Here is a 21,603-nt window from a genome sequence, read left to right on the forward strand (position 1 = left end):
TAGATATATTTCAGTTTATGCTTATAGGATTCATAATGTTGATATAAGATGAGTTAATGGTGAATGCATTTGATTTATTTAAAAGAGTTAAAAGTTTTATAGATCCTGATTCACCCCCCTAATATCTTACTTTCCCAATAGACTTCCAACAATTGGTATCAAAGCTTTTCTCTATTAGAAGAAGTCTAACAACTTGAGAGTTGAGATCTTGGAGATGAAGGTTTATAATTTGGGAAAGATCATTGAGAATAAGAATCTTGACATACTAATCATACCATAGTAGCAAGTAGCAAGAGAGGATTTGAAGAAATTCTTAAAGACAAGAAATGAATTGACTATCCAATAGAATGACACTCTATATCAAGAATAAGACACTACAGGACTACTTGACAATGGTAGTTCTAGTGAAAGTGGTGTAACAATAGCATACCTATTGGAAAGAAACAACACATTGAATGAAGAGGTAAGAGCGCTAAAGAGAGAACATAAAATCTAGTTAGTAAGATTGTGTGAAGTGACTAAGCAAAAAAATAAAGATGAAGAGGATAAAAAACATATATCTACAAGTCTTGATGAAAATAATAGTGAAGTATAAAGGCTTACTCAAAATCATTTTGATATGGCCAACATATTTCTCCTTACAACTCAAGAGTTTAGTAGAAAGGATTTGGAGATTGCTAATCTAAAATCTAAGAATGAGCATCTGAAGAATGAAATGAAATGTGAAAAGGAATTTATTGAAAGGTTGAACAAACCTAAAGAAGTTGTGATATATTATGAAGAGATTATGAGATCAAAAAGAAGACCCCATGACACATCTGGTCTACGCTATACCAAGCACCTATCTAAGGAAGGATAATCATCAAAGAGTAGAGTATAGAGGAATGCAAAGCCAAAACACAAAAAACCTACTTTTCATCACTGTGGGAAACTAGAACATACAACAAATATTTGTAGAAACAAGAATGGTAAGCAAAACCCTAAACCAAAGTTCAATGGATATTGTTTTAATTGTAAGAACATGAATGCAGGTCAAAGGCTAGCAGTAAACTCATTGCACCTAGATTTGAAGGCCATTGCTGAAATTGTCAAAAATATGGACATGGAACTCAAGAGTTCATATCCATGGAAAAATCCAATTGGATAACCAAAAGGAAAAAAAATGCATTTAAAAAAGGTAACTCCTATAATTATGATTACAACACATGGTATAGTTTTCATTATTATGGTGGATATAGACATATTGCAAAAAAAAACATTAGGACACATTTTAGAGGCAAATACAAGAGTTGGATGAATGAAAGTTTAATTTGTTTTAGTTGTCATAATATTGGACATGTAAGAAAGAATTGTAGAACTTGAGCACCATCACCTAGCAATGAACAATTCAAAGGAAAAGACAAAGTTGATATAGAGAAAATAAGTAATGAGATGAATCAAACTTGGAGAAAGAAGGAAACAAAAGGAAATAGTGGAACTAGTGAAGCTTCGGTCACCCAATCCAATGGATTAGGTGATCTAACTACTTCTAACTAAGAAAAGAAGGTATGTAAGAAAATGTACATTTGAATGCTAAAATTATACATTCGTTCCTAACATAAGATATGTTAGAATTCCATATCTGCATGAATTAAGATGCACAAGGATATATTTGAGGCAAGAACTAAGAAAAGAGATCATATGCACATGATGCCAAGAATCAATATTAGTGTCCATGGTGACCGAGTATCACTATGTGAACTAGGCTCCCATATAGACAAAGTTCATATGTAGACTAAGCCAAACATGGTAATGGTAATGGTGACTGAGTGGTGGTCTTGACTAAGTGATGGAAGTAAGAATTTGTGTAAAGGAAATTTTATGTTAAGACTGAGCCAGCTATATTACATCCACCAGTGTACAAAGCATTTATTGAAGACCTAATTTGACCATTTAAAACTATATAGGGAATTTTGAAGATCATTTTTCTTACCAAGTGATTAGACAACCTTCAGAGTGATTCAAAGGCAATTGAAAGAGTGAATTGTACAAAGATTTGTGTGATTCTATAGCATGTCTTTAGTAAATTATGAAGAGAAGTAAATTATATGAACCAAGTTCATTTATTTTTGTGAAGTTGTTGAATTATTTTCAAAACCCTAGTTCAAAATGGCATCACTTGCATCCTAAAGTGGAAATGAAGCTTTGATAGATAGTAATGCACAAATTGTGAGGAATGACCAATGTCCCCCACCAAAATTTAGGGAATATCTAGATTTCGTGATGACTAGAGATGCATTAGGCATGTTATCATCCATTCCTCTTAGAGTTATCATGCTATAGGATGCGTGGTCATGCTATATGTGCATGATAGGAGAGATTAGAGATTTTGAACTTAGAAGTGCCTATGAAAAACTATGTGAGAATGAAGTACTAAAAGTGAAGAATACAATTATTGTCAAGAAAGGGCTTACCCGTGGCCCTAGTTTTTCCCAAGGTTTTCAAAGTTGAGTGGATAAAGATTATTTTGAGAAGGGTACACAACATGAAAATGTGGCTAGAGAATGGGCCAGTAAAAATAAATAAGGAAATAATTTATTGAGTGACAAGGTACCCTTCCCTAGATCAAGTAAAAACCATTTGATGCTCATCTAGGAACATAATCAAAAAACATACAAAGGCCAAATGGAATAGTCGAGGAATGTCTATAGATGGTATCAGTGATCCTATTATTGAATTTTCAATCTAGGTGATTGTGCACAAATTCTATTAGTCAAACAAACTAAATAGTGTGTCATGCATCACAATAGACTTGGAAGTAAGATTGTGAAGAAGGATCACAGCTATGACCTTGCCAAGCTACAACTAATCTAGTTAGCTAAGGAGCTTGGAGCCATCAAGAAGGATAAAAAAATTTCATGTAAGTTTGGATCACTCATAATGTGTATATTCTTATATGTGTAAAATCCATTCCCTACTATTGGAGAAGTTGTGTGGGATAAGACCAAACCAGTAACCGAGCAAATCAATGATTTCATTGAAAAATTACGAGAAAATTTTGAAACTACTTTGGATGGATACTTGGATGAGTTTAAAGGTAAAATGAAGAACATAATGAGGATCCCCAAGTTAGTTATTGATGAATACTATGACCACACCTGTTTCATGGTGGACACTGACTACACTTATGCACAAGCTATATTACCAAGAGTTGCATGGATAAGGCCTATGCCATATGGGGTGAATGTTGATGAGGTATCTATAGCAGTGAAAATCTAGTTGTCTAGAGAAATTGATAAGAATGTCAAGCCATCCTGCACATGTGACACTACTAAGATCAAGATGTTGATGCAAACAAAAGTGCCCAAGATGGATAGGAAGAGAAATAAAATGATTGAAGATATTGAAGGAAAACTTGGTGAGGGGCCCATATAGATTACAAAAGGAAAAGGGGAAGATGAGGAAACTGATGAAGATGAATCAAAAGGAAAATAGTTAGTGGTTTTTGAGCCTAAGGCAAAAAATAGAAGAAGTTAGTAACTATAGATCCTAAGGTAAAGAGGAATTTGACGAAATTTGGTGTTACACCTCCGACCTCTGCATCTCAAAGAAGAGTAACAAGACAAGGATTTGAGGCATCATCTCTTAAAGTTGTCAAGCCAAAGAAAGGGACAATAAAGATAAAAAAGCCAATTAAGGGAAATTCCCCACCAAAGAGAAAACTAGTAACCAAAGGGATTGAGAAAGGTCAAAAGAAAAATTCAAGGAGGAAACTTGTAGATACACATGATGATGAAGAGGATGAAGTAGAAAGAATAAAATAAGATGATATGAGAAAGTTTCAAAAATTTCCTAGGAAACCTCCTCAAGATATTGATCATGTATGTGATAATATCATAAATTCAACAGGAATTTCAGGTTTAAACATGTTAAATACGATTCTTTAGAGAGGATAGATAAATAAAAGGTTGAGCAATCAGTACTAGATATGATGATAAAAATCAAATACATGCCTATAGAGTTAGGCAAGGAAATTCCTAAAGAATTATACAATAAAATGGGTATAAAGTGGAAATGGGAATTATCTATTGAAAGGCAAATAAGAGAAAGCACATTAGCCCAGACTATGCCAGATTTAGGGAAGATGCACATGTCTATATCCCTAAGGGATTTTTCCAAGAAGTTTGTACTCAAGACAAGGGTTGTAGTGAAAGAAAGTATATTAGTTTGGAAGAAGGCATTTGGGTTGTTAACCTTAACAACAATAGAAGAAAAGGAGGAAGAAGAAGTAGAAGTTGAACTGGACAATAAAGAAGATTATGATGAGCTAGATAATCTTGAGGAAGTAATAAGGAAGGTAAAACAAGATGTTGTCACTATTGAATACATACCTAAGGGAAAATATACAAATATTACTGTCTTGACTGAGGAAGAACTCAAAAATGAAGTATTCATCAACGCCACCTCACATACTCCTCTATCAATCATCAATTCAGTGCTAATAAAAAATTAGGGTTATCCAAGGATTGAGAATGCACCAACTATGGAGTCAACACTTGTTCATTCAATAGACACAGTTGAAGACAAGAGTCCACAAGATGTAAGTGTTGAGAAACAAAGCAAGGCAGGAATAATACTTCTACATCCAATGCCTGAGACCAATCTTGTAATTGACAAAGAAGAAGGTTAAGAACAAGAGAAAGAAGATAACTCTGCAAATGATGCCTCAGGACCTCATATTGAGGAAATAAAGGATATTTTGCAATAAAGGACTGAGGAAGCTCAAGAACCTAAAGAGCAAGTGGCAATACAAGCATTGACCTCTACACTATTTGGAACATAAACAATTGCTACGCATGATCATCATGTTATATCTACTCAAAAGGAGATTGTAACAATAAGCCAAGAGATGTCAAGGCCAAGTGTTGAAGTAACACCATTGTAGATCACATTGTCGAGCGTTGGTACACAAAAGGACAATGAAAATGAAGAAAAACATCAAGTCGCCTGGGAATCCAATAAAATTAGATGAGGTAATTGTAATTCCTAAGTATGAACCTAAGACAGTAAAACATAAAAAAATGCAAATATTGCAAGAACTATTGTAGAGGAAGACAAAGCAAGAGGAACTAAGAAGAGAACATTAACAAAGGAAGCTATTGCATGAAATTAAAAAACATTTTTGTTGATGCATTTGAGATTCATAATGTTAATGAGAAAGCACCCATCATAGATCAATTAGTTCATATTGTTGATAAGGTCAACAATGATGATATCGAGGAAAATGAAAAGCTCATAGGTGGTCTGAATAGAAATTTTAGATCAAAGTTTTGGAGAATATTTAAATATAAATTGCTATTAAACAGGTTGAACTTTCCACTTGTGTACATAATTTAGAAGACATTATACAAAATGGTTATTCTTTGTGATGTTGAGTTAAAGACACCAAGGGGAATCAACAATCTATTAATAAGCTTTTGTCAAATTTGAAGTCAACGTGACATTCTTTGAGCATGGACGCAAGTTTAAGCTCCATTCATTTCAACAAATTGACTTTTGCATAGGGTGATTAGTTAGGTTAATGGACAAAGATTACAATAGTAGAGAAAAAGAAATTTCTATCCAATCTATGTTGATACCTCATTTGGAGGTCATGTAGAAAGAACTAACAAATGAAAAGGATTTAGTCCAAAGAGATCTACATTTGTCAACTATGGACAATTTAGTAGATCTAGCTGCTCAACTAGAGATTTATATACAAGATTTGGAATCTGTCAAATCTAGTTGGGATCAAACATTGGCTATGATTTTATAGATTCATAAACCATTTTTGGATAAACATATATAATGCATTGCATGTATAGTGTATTGCATTTGAAATATGAGAGAGATAGAGATGAGATACAATGAACCAATGTGTGTATGAGATGAGAAGACAAATGAGACGATGAGACAATGAAACATATTTTTATATTTGTATTTTTCTATCTATTTTCTTGTATGTAAATGCATAGATACTTGTTTATATGAAGGTATATTTGTATGTGTATAAGTACTTTTTTTAAAAATGTTTTGTTTATTTGACAATCAATGACTAAATTAAGAAAAAGACTATAATAGATCAAATAAAATTGATATAAATTGTTAAGTATTTTTTGAGAAGAAAATATAAAACATATATCTATTATCTATACATGTATATTTACAATGCATGTTCTATTATTATACATATATGTATGCATGCATGTGCATATGATATGTATGTATATGAAGATATATATGTAGGTTTGTACATGTGCATGTGCATGTGCCTTTGTGCATACACTCCTATCTATATGCTTGTTAATCATTGTACATATAGGATGCATGCATATTTACATTATATTTGCAAGCATATATGTATATTTGTAATTATCAATATATTATCTTATATGTAAATGGATGTATATTTTTTTTTTGTGTTTTCTTTATCTGATAATCTTATGTGTTTTCTAATGTATTTTGTAATCATGTTTCATTTTGTAGAATTATTCAAAAAGGACTTTTTTGCTTTTTGTTAAAAGTCACAATATGCAAGAAAGAACCCTCAATAAGAAATTTTTGAATGTGGGTAAATCCCTCTTTCAAGCCTTCCCTTGGTCCCCTATTGGAAATGTAGAGGAGGTCTTTTCTAGAAGGCTTCACCTAATTGGGTTGAAATTAAAAACTTAAATATAGTATTTTGGCCCTTTATTCACCCGTTGTTGAAGCCTATTGGCTCTGTTTTGCAGATTGAACAATTTGAAACTACCTTTCCTCATTTGAATGCTAGGATTTTGGTTGCTCTTGAACTAGGAATTCCATTTCCAAATGTTATTTATCTTTACATTGATTATGAAGGTTTTTCATGGAATATGTCTTAACTTGGTAATTTAGGTGCTTGTTTTCATTGCAAAAGGAATAAATGTGCCAAGAAATATTGCTCGAATTTAATTAGAGCCCATACAAAAAATTTTGATGTTTCAAAAGGTAATGTTAATAAAGTTCCTATTGTTGAAAGATTTTTTTTATAGAAGCACTTTCTATTAACTCCAAGTCTAATTTTTTACTTATTAAGCCACATGGGTCTAATATAAATAAGCGTACATCTCCTCCCTTTGAAGAAGAGTTTGTTACACTTGCTAACCCATTGTATGACTCAAAGCTAATCCCTCCTCTCAATAATGCCATTTCTCTCTCTAAGGTCATCCCTATTGCTCCCAATAGATTATAATTCATTATTTTCCAAAAAGAAAATTTAACCTAGTGCCTTTGGTTGAAACCCTTGCTAAACTTAATGCCCAACAACTAGCCCTTAATACTCTAGCTGAGAGGGCAAAGATGATTCAGATTGCCAACTAGTCTTTGACTAGGAAGACTACACATTTGGATGGTTCAAAGAAGAAATATCCCCTATTTAGTCACTAATAAATGAAGTTAAAAAAGGAAAGGAAATTATAACCAGAGTTTAACTAGTTCTACTGGTTTTAAGAATAAATAGGGAGATATCTTTGATTGTTTTGAAAAATTGTATAATAATGGTAAAAACATCTTTAAAAATCATAAACATGATCAAAATCCATAGCTTGAATGTTAGAGGATTAGAGACGTTTGATAGAAAATACATTGTTAGAAGATGGTGTAATAAAGTTAAACAAAAGGATTTCCTTTTCCTTCAAGAGATTAAAGTGTTTGGCTTTCATGCTTATACCGTTTTAAAAATGATTTGGGATCAAGCTAATGCCTTCTATACTAATCATGAAAGAGGTAGAGGTCCGGGGGGGGGGTGGTGGCATTATTAATTAGACCAAATTGGGCTGATTATATTCTGAATAGAGGGGTCTCTCCTTGTCACGTAGTTCTTTGGGTTGTGATTAGTAAGAATAGACCGACTTTTGGGATCTACACTACAACTTTTATTCACCTAAAGAATATAGATATAGAGCCTCGCTATGGGAATGTGCCACAGTTAATCTACCTAACACTCACTAGATTTTTTTTGGTGACTTCAACATGGTTGAGTATAGAGAAGATAAAGTGGGAGGTAACTCCTTTAGCTGGAAAGGTAATGAATTATTCTTTTGGAATAAACTCAAGAGAAGATTTAATGTTCTAGACCCTATAGAAAGAAGGAAAGATGACTTTCAAGACATTTGGTATACATGGTTTAATAACCAAAAAGGATCTCATAGGGTATATTGTCAACTTGATAGAATCTATGCAAAATCTACCTTCTTTTTCTTTCAATCTGAACCTAGTCACTCTCCTATTGTTGTTAATCCTACTTCCCTCTCAGATCATTCCCCAATTTCAACAAAGATTTATATTCATGGCAGGGAAACAACTCCTAGGAGGTCTTCTTGTAGATCCTTTAAGTTAACTCTGTCCAAAGGATTAGGATACAATTGGTGCACTTTAGCAAGTGACCTCTTTGGTTAAAATGACTAGTTTAAACACCTCACCTAGAGAAATTTGAGATGAGTTGGTTGAATCATGGCAAAAAATATTCCAAATAATTGGAAAGAAAAGAAGAACAGATATGAATATTCAAAAAATAAGGGCTCAAGCTAATCATAACATGTTGGAAAAGGAACTCCAAGTTAGGATTGAGGACATATAGTTAGAGACTGCTCTAATTAATTAGGACCAAAAAATAATTGAGAGAGACTCAAAATTATAAGATCCAAGGACAAAAGACTAGATCCAAATTGAAATGGACTCTTGAAGGAGGTAGAAGATTTAAATATTGTTTATATCATTAAAGAAACCAATAAGAGGAAGCTTATTGAAAGTATTCATGTTAATGAAAAATATACTTCTAATCCAGGAACAATGAAATCAACCTTTTTTGAGTACTATCTCAGCTTCTTTCTTCTGAAATGACTTTTGTTAATTATGGGGCTCTTGATAAATGTCTTCATTTGATTCCTAAAAAAGTCACAGTTGATGAGTCCATTAGACTCAATAAGCCTATCACCTTGGAAGAAATTAAATCCTTAGCCAACATAGATTGGATATCTAGTGACATCTTGACATTATATGAAGACTCCTTCAATAGGGGATCTTTAGGTAGGAATATTAATAAAGGAATGATTAAGTTGATCCCAAAAGTTGGTGATAAATCTCAAATTAAAAATTGGAGACCAATTACATTATATAACATTTCCTATTAGATCATTGCAAAGTTGCTAGGTAAAAGAATTGAGGATATGCTTGATAGGTTTATATTAGTCACACAAACATGATTCATTAAGGGAAGATACATTTTGAAAATAACAAGTTGGGAAGAAATGCATTTTGCTAATAAGAGCAATCAAAATGTGGCAATGATTCTACTTGATTTTGAAAAAGCCTATGATAGGATAGAGTGGCCATTCGTTATTGGAATGCTCAAAGCATTTGGTTTTCCTGATTATTTTAGCAGTTGGATTGAGGTAATGTATAAAGATTCTTCTACAGTCATTGATGTGAATGGAAATCATACCAATCTCATCCCTCTTGGGAGATCATTAAGTAGGACTGCAAAAATAGTAACTGATGCTTTATTTTAAACCCTTAGAGACTCCTCTCTTGGTCCTCTTGTTAATAGTCTTCTCCTTCCTAATGAAGATACCCTTCTTAATTCTCAATTTGTTGATGATACTACTTTGTTTCTAGAACTTGAAGAATTTATTTTTTCTAATGACTTGGACAGATTATAATTTTTTTTAGCCTCAGGTGCTAAAGTTGCTCCACATAAATCCTCTATCTTAGGTTGTTTTGACTCTCCCCCTACTTGGATTCGGTCAATATGTTGGCAATGGAAAGACCCAAATGAGATTTTCAGATACCTTGGTATCCCCTTTTCTATTAACCCTTCAACTAAAGATATGTGGTAGTGGATATTTGATAAAATCCAGAAAAAACATACTAAATAGAAAACTCATCACCTCTATCTAGTTGGTATAATTCAAGTTGTTCAGAAGGTGTTGTCCTCTCATCATCTATATTTTACTTCTACTTGGTTGATGGAAAACTATCAAATAGATAAGACAAAATATTTTGAGAAATTTTCTGTGGTTTGATGGAATGGGTAATAAAAAAAGGAACTATGTGTATTGGAATTGGTGTTGCAAACCCAAACAATATGGAGGCTTTGGATTGAAGGATCTTAAGAAACATGTTTTTTATCTTGCTACTAAATGGATATTAAAGGATATACATGGTAACAAGCCTTGGAAAATTTTGATTAGACATAATATTCAATGCTCCACTATTTCTAAAGGTAAAAGTTGGAGGAATATCCCATTCTGGATATGTTGATGGGGGACTTTAAAATCAAGACATTTGGCTCTAATGTGTTTGCTACCATGTGGAACACTTGGAACCATGCAAAGATATTCCTTCTAGTTAGAGTTGTTGTTGAGTCTTCTCCACCTTATATTGTCTTAGATAGATCGATTTGGTGGGGTTTATATCTAAATGGAAAGCCATTGTCACTTACTCAAAGTTGTTCAGCAAAACATTGGAATGATCTTGGTATTTCATTAATCAATCATTTAATGATTGATAACCGATTGGGAACATGGGAAGAGATGAGCGCAATATTTGACATTCCATAGACTAACAAAAAAACCTATACATTGATTATCAAGGCACTTGGTAACAATAACTTTTCAAAGATTATTGACTCATATAGTTTCTTTAAAAAACTGCAATGGTGTGATGGGTCAATGCTCAATGAAGTAATTCCAAGGCAAATATACAATATGCTTGTTGCAAATCTAGATATATACCAAAGAGTGATCCAGGGTTGGGATTTTTGTTCTCCATTTTTTTATTGTTGTTTCTTTCTTCAATATTTTTGGTAGTCAAAAGCTGAACCAAAGAAGTTATGTCCTGCCAATGGTGGCATGTTGTGATGGTTAAGTTGTTGAGTTGTTATCCTTGCCATTAAGGTTCAAATCTAATGGGGATGAGGTTTCCCATTTGTGGTCTCACTAGTTCATAGCTTCAGGTCAAAAGCGTTTACCCCTCTTTAAAAAAGAAGAAGTTATGTTTTAGATGGTTGCTATTACTTAAAAAACTTGCTTTAGGTTCCAATATGGAATTGTTGGATCTTAATCTTGATCATTGTAATATTTGTGATTTAGCTGAGTCTTTTGAACATGTATTTTTTCAATGTGATTTTGCCATCATGGTCTGGTCCATCTTTTTTGGTAGTTCCATTGTGTGGAATTCTAAACCAGGTCTTGCTTGGAGTGAAGTTTTAGCAAGTTATGTTGAAGTTTTTGATTCTAAGCTTAATATGCTTTGGTCTGTACTTACTTGAGATCTTATGTTTCCTTTGAAAGGTGAGAAATGAAGAGGTCTTTCAGCAAAAAGATAGAAGGCTTAATGGGTTTACATGTAAACTCACCCATTTTCTAATTATGTCACAGGTTTCTCTTTCCTTGGAAATTTCTATGGCTTAGTTCATGATGTTGGTTCGAAATGGTATGCTCTTGATTCACAAAGAAGAGGTCAAGGATTTTCAATGTTTGGACCAGTTCAAGGATATGTTGGATCCTACTGAGTTAAACCAACTTGAGAAGAAAATGGAAGAGCTGCAAATATCCAATAGTGTGATTATATTGCTCTTACTAGTGGCAGTGAAGAGGGCAAAAAACTTGGTGACAACATTTCTAAAGAATATGTGTAGGCTAGAAAAATGAACTTTTTGACACAATTTTTTGCGGTTACTAGAGGCTAATGATGGATGGGGCCCGACTGGAGATAATTAGAAAACATTTGGATATATTGGTATCTGTGATCTTGTTTTTGAAACATGTATAGTTGCTCTGAGGTCTGTATGCTTTATATACTCCCTTTTTGGCTATATGGGATTCTTCTTAGATATGTATTTAAATCTATTGTGTTGTTGGGTCTAGATACTTAAATAAATCTTCTTAAGCTTGGTGCTCTTTATTGATTACTATCAGCTGAACTTATTGTATCCAGTCTTTAAACTATTCAAATATCAATCTATTTTGTTCAATATTGATGAGTATCATATATGCATGTGTATGTGTATAAAGAGTTAATATTTGTGTAAGTATATGTGTTAATTTAATATTTTCTATTATGTTTATTAGGTTGAATTATTCATTCTTTTCTTTGATTTTAATTTTCCTTTCATTATCTTGTTATGGATATTGTTTTTTGCATGCACTTATGTATGTGGTTGTGTATGTGCATGTACATATGTATGAATATGATGTGTATATATACTACGTTGCACAGGTACCCTCCCACCATTCATACCCAAGAAAGCTTGAACTGGTTTGAAGTTCGGGTCCAATTTGACCAGGGTGCAATTTTTGCACTACAAGTTCAAACTGGGATCGAACCTGGGCAAACCAACACCAAATTTTTGAACCCGGTTCGAACCTGCAGCGAATTGGGCCCCACGGATGGCTAGAAAAGTGTTTTTTGGGCAAGATTTAATTATTTTTTGGCATCCATAAAACCTAAAAGTTGTTATGAATTGCTTTTGTGGCCTCTCATTGTCATTTTATGTTTCTCAACAAGTTATTTTGTCTTAAGGGAGAGCACATAAGTTTTTTAGTAAGCATCCAATTGTGCAAGGAGGAGTTTAAAAATTGATTTGTTGGTGTTCTTCAAGTGTCTGTGCATCACTCATACACATTTGCAAGCTTGCAATGGCTAGAAAAGGTAAGATCTTATTCCATTTGCTATTGTTTTTGTTCTAGTTTTTTCATTTTTCCATCTTTTTCAATCTTCATATTTTTTTTCCATTTTTCCAAAACTTGTCATTTTCTTGCATATAAATTATGAACATGTATCTAATTTCTTGCCATAGGGAAAGGAATGACATCTACCTATTCATCAATAGGCAACACCGAACAAAGAATGGAACCCAACTTTGATTCTCCTCTATGAAAGTATGTAGACATTATAAAACATCTTTTAGGAGGTGGTGCATTTCGTTGGAGATGTTGTGGTTGTGGTGTAGAAAGAAATAGTTATTAATATCATGTGGTAGGTAATTTATGTGGTTACATTGGAAGAGGAGTCAAGAAATGCCCTAGTAAAAAGGTGCCCCTATACCAAATAAAACTGTGTTAAAATATATTGAAGAGCATGAGGTAGTAAAAGAGAGAGGATGTGAGGCAACATAACTCAGTAGTAATAAAAGTAAAAGTAAAAGAGCAAAGGGAATGCAACCCCCTCCCAGATGTTATAGTACAAGATGATCCCTTCTTTACTATAGTAGCAGACATTAACATTGGATCTATCCCCTTGTACACAAAAGAAAGGGGCCATTAGAAATTGCTTTTCAAAATAAGAGCTGGAAAATTGTTGACATTAAGGTGGGAAGATGCATGTATGAAAATGGGTTATCCTCTAATGTTGTTTGCTCTCCATTTTGGAAGGACATGTTGAGGGGTGTCAATGAAGCTCCAAGAGGGTACTGTGGCCCAGGTATGACAAAGTGTGCACCGCCTTGTTGGATGAAGAGGTCCAACAGATTGAAAATCAATGAAGCCCATAGGGGACTCATGAGTTGAGATAGGGATGACAATTGTTTCAGATGGCTGGAAGGATTCCAAGAACTATCCCTTGATCAATGTCCTTGTGGTGTCCCCTAAAGGGGCAATGTTTTTGAAAGTGGTGGATTGTGAGGGCAAAGTAAAAGATGGGCCATTTATTGTTGATATCCTAATTGAGGCCATTGAACAAGTGGCTGCAAGAAATGTTGCCCAAGTCATAAAGAACAACACAAAGAATTGTAAAGCAGCTGGTTTGTTGGTTGAATCATGATATCAACATATCTTTTGGACACCTTGTGCAATCCATTCACTCAATCTTATGCTACAAAAGATTGGGAACCGATTTGAGTGGATCAAAATAGTGTATGAAGAGGTTGAGGACATCTAAATGTTTGTCACTCACCACCACATGACTCAATCTCTTTTCAGAAACAACTCAAACTTGGAGCTATTGAAGGTAAATGAACTTGAACTCAAGTTAGTAATTTAATTTCTAATATTTGACAATTTTTAATTTTTCATATTTTATTTGTGCAATGTGTATACTTTTATAAAATATGTATCTAATAGTTATTTTTTCTCTAATTTATGTCATAGGTTGTTGAGACCCATTTTGCATCACATATAATCATATGAAGAAGACTTATGCAAGTGAAAGATGCACTTCAAGATATGATAATTAGCTACAATTGGGGTGTATGGAAGCAAAAGAACACTGAAAGGGCAAAAAAAATAAAGGATAGGCTATTGACTAAGTCATGGTGGGAACGTGTGAAATATCTCCTTAGGATCACCGAGCCCATTATGAGCATTCTTAGGTACACTGACATGGATAGGCCTTTCCTTGGAGAGATCTATGATGACATAGACACAATATTTGAGAAGATTAAGCAGGTTATAAATGAGAAGGAGCAAGATCCACAAGAGATCTTTTTCAAACAAGTGCAAAAAATTATTTTTGAAAGATGGAATAAAATGACCATTCCATTACCTTTGCTTGCCTATGCCTTAGACCCCAAATACTATAGCTCACAATATTGTAGTTTACTAGGAAGATTGCCACCATATAGAGATATGAAAGTATCTGACGGGTACTAGACATTTAGAAGAATATTTCCTGATGATGATATGAGAGATGTAATCATGAATGAGTTCATAGAGTCTGTCAATGCTAGAGGTCTAAGTAACGATGGTCTTCGTCATCGATTCAAGAAGGATGCTCATGGTTGGTGGTACCTCCATAGCAAAAAATTCCAAACATTGCAACCCCTTGCGATCAAAGTTATATTACAAGTAAGTTTTATTTTTAGAAAATTAGCTCACTTTATCTTCAAAAGAGTCACTACTAGAAAGTGATTTTAATTTTTTTATAAGATTGAATTAATTCTTTTTTAATTGCTTACCCTATGTTGTCTAGTTCTTCTACATCATAAAGAAATTGGATCACCTATTCTTTCATCCACTTGATGAAGCGTAATAGGTCGAAATCAAATAAAGCAAAGAACTTAGTAGTTGTGCATAACAACTTGCGCCTTCTTTCGCACAAGAGTTAAGAATACAAAGAAGGGGATACAAAGAAGTGGGATGTAGGTGTAGAGATTGTGGACTTGTATAATTCCACTACTTGGCTTACAATTGATGATTTTGATGACTTCGATGTCAATACCATTGTTGATTCTGCTGCTGATCCCATTGGCCTTAGCGCAAGTAATACCAAAGAAGAAGAAGAAGAAGAAGAAGAAGAAGAAGATGATGATGATGATTATGAAGAAGAAGATGAAGATTGAAGAGCTTAGAACTAAGAATATTAATAGATTTTCATTCCATTAGCTAAACAATGAACGTGAAACAATAATACTTGAACTTGATATGTTAAATGTTTTGAATCTTTGATGTTGAAGTTGATTGAACTATGTTACTATATGATGGTATGATCACTATGATTACAAGTTTAGCTGTTTATGGTGTGTTAAAGTTTTTGTTGTTTAAATGTGTTTATACTACTATGCTACATTCTAATTTTAACTCATACTTCATAAATATATATAAATATAATTTTTACATATTTTTGTACTAACGAACCCAAACTCCTTTCCAAAATTTTGACAAACTTACAAACCGGTTCTCAAACTTCGAATTTGGAACCGAACCCGAACCGAACTTAGTATATATACATAAACATACATTTCTCCACTTTGTTCCTCTATTTTTTTTTAGTTTTTTGTGTTTTTTTTTTAATTTTTTTAATTCTTCGTTAATGGTTTTATATACCTTCTCTATTTCTAAAACTTTGTGCAATCAGTTCACCCTCTGTCCCTTTCTTTTCTCCTACCTTTTAAATCTGTCTTGACCTGCAATTTTATTCAACCCTATTTTTAGAGCTCTCTCATCCTGATAATGGATCATAAAATGTGATTCAAAATATTTATGTAAATAAATGTTATGCAATATTATACACTTTAATCGAGAAGCATAGCATATTAATCATTATGGACTGTAAATCTAATATCTTAAGTTACATTGTTTCTATTATGTTCAATGTTTCAACTTTTTGCAATTTTAAAGTTTAAATTTGCACATCTATCAATTGATTGGTCTAAGAAGTGTTGCTGCATAGGTTGCACACACAATATCAATTGATTGGTGTAAGAAGTGTTGCTGCATAGGTTGCACACACAATATGCATAAGTTGCACACACAATTTCCAGAATTGTATATAGTTGTAAAAATAAAAGCACTATTTTCTTCAAATTTTGAAATATAACATGAAAATGTTACTCCAAGAAAATCCTTTAAACTAAACATCAAGATCATTACAAAAATCAAACCAAAAGGGGTCAGGAAAAATTATAAGAATGCCACCATCTTACAAAAGAGAGGCTTTTTCCCCCTTCTCTAAAGACATTGCTCTTTTTGAGAAGAATAAAGCAAAGAAAGCCACATTTTTTATTAATTTAACTTATTTTATTTGGCAGCAAATACCAGTATTTTATTTGAGGCAAATGCCAGAAGAATAATGAAGTGTACTGCTATTTTACATTGGTCAATCTGCCTAAGAAGGCAATTTCCTCTCTAGAAAAAAATGTTACCTTGTTGTCAACAGAAACAAAATAAATATGAGGAAGATCTCTTGGTTCGACCTTATAAATTCCTTTGAGGAAGTGTACGCTCAAGTTCAGAATACATGTCTGATATAGCCCTTGCAAAGTAGGCCTTTGCTTGTGGCCTTTTTATCTGCAATATAGAAGGAAATAAAATGCTAAGCATATCGTTAATGTCCTCTCCATCACAAATCATCAAACTAGTAAGCTTTTTATGTTCACCTTAAACGTTGGAGTAAGAAGACCATTCTCTAAACTGAATGGTTCAGCAACCAATGTGACAGCTTTTGCATATTCAAAACCCCTTAGCTGGAGAAAAACGCCCTTTAAGAATTTAAGTGTATGCAATCATAAATTTTGAAATCCAATAAAATAATGGGAAATAACCAAAAGCCAGACCTGAGCCTCACGTCCAACAGCATCCATGTCTATTAAAACAGCAGCCCTTGCTCTCGGATCATTACATAGTTCACTCAGATCTTGATACTTTGTTACATGATATAGACACACACAAATATAAACAGAAGTATCAGTACTCAGTGAACCACGAATCAAATTTCCACAATATTCAATATTCAACTCAAAGAGTCAAAAGTCCCTGTGAACTACCTTGATCCCGTGGGCTGTGGCCCATAATTTTAGAACATCTGGCTCCACAGCAACAACTGCGACTAAACACGAATTTAGGCTGTCACCTGCAATTGATCATAACTGGCAGTTACTACACAGCTGAACTTGAAAACCTTTATAAGTATTGATAATAAATACACAGATAAATGAACTGCAATATTTCTTTACCATATATGAAACACTGGCCAACGAATTTGCTTCTTGCATATACATTTTCAATCTTTTCTGGAGCAATGTACTCTCCTTGTGCCAGCTTAAAGATATTTTTTTTCCTGCACAAGAGAACAAGGGTAAATAGTAAGCACTTTAACTGAGAAAATGCAAAGCAGAATCCCTCTCTCAACATGTAGCAGAAACAATACTACCATTCAAAATAAGAACATTCCCACAATCAACCAATTAGTTGTAGTTATTGTTTTTTTCAGGTGATTGGGCTCCAAGAAATATCTAGGTGATAAACGCAAAAAATTATATGAAGCAGAAAATATCAAGTAATAATTCAAACAACGGAAAACAAACAAGTTAGAAACAAGATTTCCAATTTAGAAAACTGTAACCGATGTTTAATCTAAATGTCTTTGAGTATGATAGTGATTTGCTATCTTCCACTCTAACTTCTCTATATGTACATACCATGTGAAATAACGATGCCGCAGAAGGAGAGAAATCATTGTTGAAGACAAAATAGACATTTCCATAGATTTTCTTCATGGATTTACACGAAATCTTTTTCATTCAAGGCATTTTTGCTTGGTGATGAGTTTGCTTGCATCAAAGATGGATTTGACAAGCTGAAAATCGTTTTTGGAAGCCCAATCCTAGGGCATGTTTTTGGAGAAAATTCCAAAAATCTTCATTTTTTATCAACATTTTTGCATGAAGATGAATCGATTTGCTCTTATTAGATGATTACATTGCATATTGGTTCATATTTTGGTGTTTAAAGACCAAATCGATTTGCTTGAGATTCTTGGTGAAACATGTTTTTCCCAAAATCGTCCTATGAGTTTTCATCTTCAAAAACATTGGGATATGGAGAGTTTTTAGGGCACGTTTTGGCATCTTGCAACAATTTCTCCTTGTTTGCTGCCCTCTCCTATTCAAATTTGCAAGGTTGAAAAAGATCTCACCATTTTTGAAGAATTTTTCAAAATATTGGAGCATCTTTTTCCTTCTTATTTGGCACTTAATCTTCATGCAAGCAGATTTCTTTCTTGCAATTTAATTCATTCTTCTCTTGCTGATTTTATGAATGAAATTATTAGATGGTTGCCATTTGTGAAGATCTTTGCCATGGAAAGTGCATTTTTCTTTTAAATCTAAAGTTTTCATTCATTTTCATGTTTTTGGTTCTTTCCCACATCCAAATTTTGAATTTGAGCTTTGAAGTGCATTGCATCTTGACATGTTTGAGTTATTTTTGAAGATAGGTTGTTTCTTTTGTGTTTTGTGTTTTGCGTTTGTTTGTCGGTTTTTCTCCACTTGGAGAAGTTACAAGTTATTTCCCAAAAGCTTGTTTTTGCTTCATTTCATGCAAAAGCATCGTCATCTTTCACATTCCATTTCCATGTCACGACACTTCATCTCTTACTCAACGAAATGCAATTACATGTTTTCCATCTCATTCGCTATCCGTACATGCATGTAATCCCATTTTTCATTCCATTTTCACCCATCTCACTTTTCGCTTCCATTAGCACGACACGATTATACAAAATGCCTCATGTGTAGTTGCATCTAAAAGGTCTAATTTTGATTAAAAGTCACATTTTGGAAAGTCAAAAAAGATGTCACTTTCGCTTCCCGTGTACTTTGACTTCTCCTTTTCCTCAAAAGTGATTATAAAATTCTTTATCTCACCTCCATTTTTCATTTCCATCTCTTCATATGCATTTTCACTTACATGAGTAAATACATGTTTCCGCCTCATTCCATGCTTCACATCTTGACCTTCATTCGCACATACATGTAAAGTGTATCCTTCACTTGCATTTACATCTCATTTCACCCTCCACCTCCTGTTACATGTTGCATTTACATGTACTCATTTTTCATACAATAAAACCTTGAAAACACTAAGTCACTTTTGAAATCAGCAACTTTCATTTTGCACGCATTTCCATACGTTTCACCTTCACACATTTTCATTCCATTCCATTTCTTTCCGTTTTTCAGTTTTTCATTTTCACGCTTTCATATCATTTCATTCCACATTTCGTTCATTTCATTTCACTTTATGTTCCATTGCATATGCATATGCCTTCTCTTTGAAGTCACTTTGTTGGATTTGTGAAGTCTTCAATCCTTTTTTGAATCTTCACTGCTGATCCAGAATTCACTTGCATGGAGATTCCTTTTGATGATGTATTTATGTTTTGGGATTTTTGTGTTGCAGCGCAAACACAAGATATGTCCTCGCCATCCAAATCCAAAGGCAAAATGAAATATCAATATGTTAAAGAATCAACACATGCAGCTCCTTCTTCAGTCACATCAATTTTGGATAACGTGTTGGACACAAAGATTGGTCATGTAGACGTGGCTGATTTTCTACAAAGAATTGAAGCCTCGGCTAGTCATGAAATGAGGCACATTAAGAGAAGCAACATTCACTTGGTGTCTACTTTTCCTATGGCGGCCATAGAACCTGACTTCATTTATGGATGTGCATGACGTTTTACTCCCAAGACAAGAACTATCAAAGATGCTTACAACAAGGTTATCATTAGCCTTGATCCTGAGTTTATAGAACAAATCTTCAAAGTTCTGAATAAATCAGAATGTGCTGATTTGAATAAAGAATAATCATTGGCTTGTTAGAATGAGCAAAAGAGTAGTTATTAGAAGTATGTCAAGCTTTACTAGTTAGACAATAAAAGAAGTAATTTTTCTAGATGGCTAAAGATTGTTCATCGGTCAAATTTCAAACAAGAGTACAAGGATCTCATCATCCTTCTCAACAGGATTTGTGGCCTTAAAGATTCTTCTAATTTTTAGCTGTGGATGTACAAGTTTATGTTTCAAATTATGGAGAATAAAGAACACATCTTTTGGGGAGAACTTATCAGTACTGCACTCTGCCAGCAGATATGTAATGTGAGAACACCAGTGCCTTTCTATATGAATTCTTATCTAGTTTACATTGCTGCTGCCATGCGGTCTTTTTCTGGTCTTTCTACCAAAGGAGATCGTCTTCAAGTTCCTATTTGGGATTACTATGACCAAATCACTTTGGAAAATAGTAAATTCCACTACAAAAGAGTCCAAGATGCCTTTTTCAAACATTTTAGGTGCTTGTTTCATAAGCAGTTGTCCATCAAGAGAGTATTTGATGCAGCATGGGAGAAGGTGAACCGGTATGGCTGTATTTTTCTTCAGTTTCCTACTTTCACATCCTTGAGAGTTGGATATTTCAAGGAGAGCCATATACCTTACCTAGGTATGCTACAGATCAAATCATTCTGATGGAGTTAGCTAGACAGCCATGGATGTGCAGAGTGATCAACATGCTTCACATAGGCCCAGGATTTGGCATTACCTCAGCTAAGCCTTTGGCTATTGGCAATTATTCAGTTGTTTCTATGCCTAAAACAAAGAATATGGAAGCAGAATTGTAGTTGATTACATTGAAAAAGTTCAAGGCTAAGTTTGATTTTGACTATCAAAAAATGAATTCTCAGAGAAAAAGAGTGTATACTCATGTTCATCGCATTGAGGACATTTGGATTGATATGAGAACAAAACTTGACATCATGAAGATGGATTACTGCAGATTAACCTTACAACAAATAATTGATCTTAATATGTTGGAAATCCCTTCAGATTTTCAAGTTGAAGATGATGGCGACATCCTTGATCGAGAATTTCATCAAGCTGGCTTTGATAAGAAGTGCCCTTTTCCTATTCAATGACAACAAAATGGACGTACATCTATCATGGACAGATTTCAATCCATCTTAGTAAAAACTAACAAATGGTTGAAAAGTAAAGGCCTTAAAAGAGTAAATCCTAAGATGGGTCTGGATTGTGGAAGTTTTGGTCCTTCTGGTAGGAAATCACAACTAGAGATTACAGGGAAAGATGGTGCCTCATCTTCAAGTGCCAAGGGTTCCCTAAAATTCAAATTGAAGGGTGAAAAAGAAAGTAAATCATCTCAAGTTCCTAAGCCAATTCAAGAATCAGCAATAGAATTAGAAGAAGAATTGAAAACAGAATTTGATAAAGAAGATTTAGATGAAGAAGGGGAAATCGTGATCGCATCTCCCCCAAAGCCTACACAAGCCTGTACCTCTTTGATACATGAAGAGCCCTTTTTGCATGAGGTTGATGATGATGTGGATTCA

At 33.7% G+C, this 21,603-nt stretch overlaps 1 protein-coding gene across 2 annotated transcripts in view; it reads right to left on the reverse strand.

Moving 5' to 3' along the window:
• Nucleotides 1-16,167: 16,167 nt before the first annotated feature.
• The window catches only part of LOC149565663 (long chain acyl-CoA synthetase 6, peroxisomal-like), a 227,053-nt gene continuing 221,617 nt past the window's right edge, over nt 16,168-21,603 (reverse strand). Inside the window, exons 19-23 of one of the 2 annotated variants that reach the window (XM_089817216.1) lie at nt 17,429-17,532; nt 17,240-17,325; nt 17,030-17,116; nt 16,853-16,939; nt 16,168-16,763 (exon numbers count right to left, since the gene is read on the reverse strand). In XM_089817216.1, coding sequence (XP_089673342.1) covers nt 16,671-16,763; nt 16,853-16,939; nt 17,030-17,116; nt 17,240-17,325; nt 17,429-17,532 — 457 coding nt within the window. In that variant the 3' untranslated portion in view covers nt 16,168-16,670. The remainder of the gene's footprint in view (nt 16,764-16,852; nt 16,940-17,029; nt 17,117-17,239; nt 17,326-17,428; nt 17,533-21,603) is intronic. The other variant, XM_089817217.1, reaches the window with a different exon arrangement.

This window comes from Cupressus sempervirens, chromosome 3, assembly GCF_028749045.1.
Source record: "Cupressus sempervirens isolate cs-2001-9-10 chromosome 3, ASM2874904v1, whole genome shotgun sequence".
Lineage (NCBI taxonomy): Eukaryota > Viridiplantae > Streptophyta > Pinopsida > Cupressales > Cupressaceae > Cupressus > Cupressus sempervirens.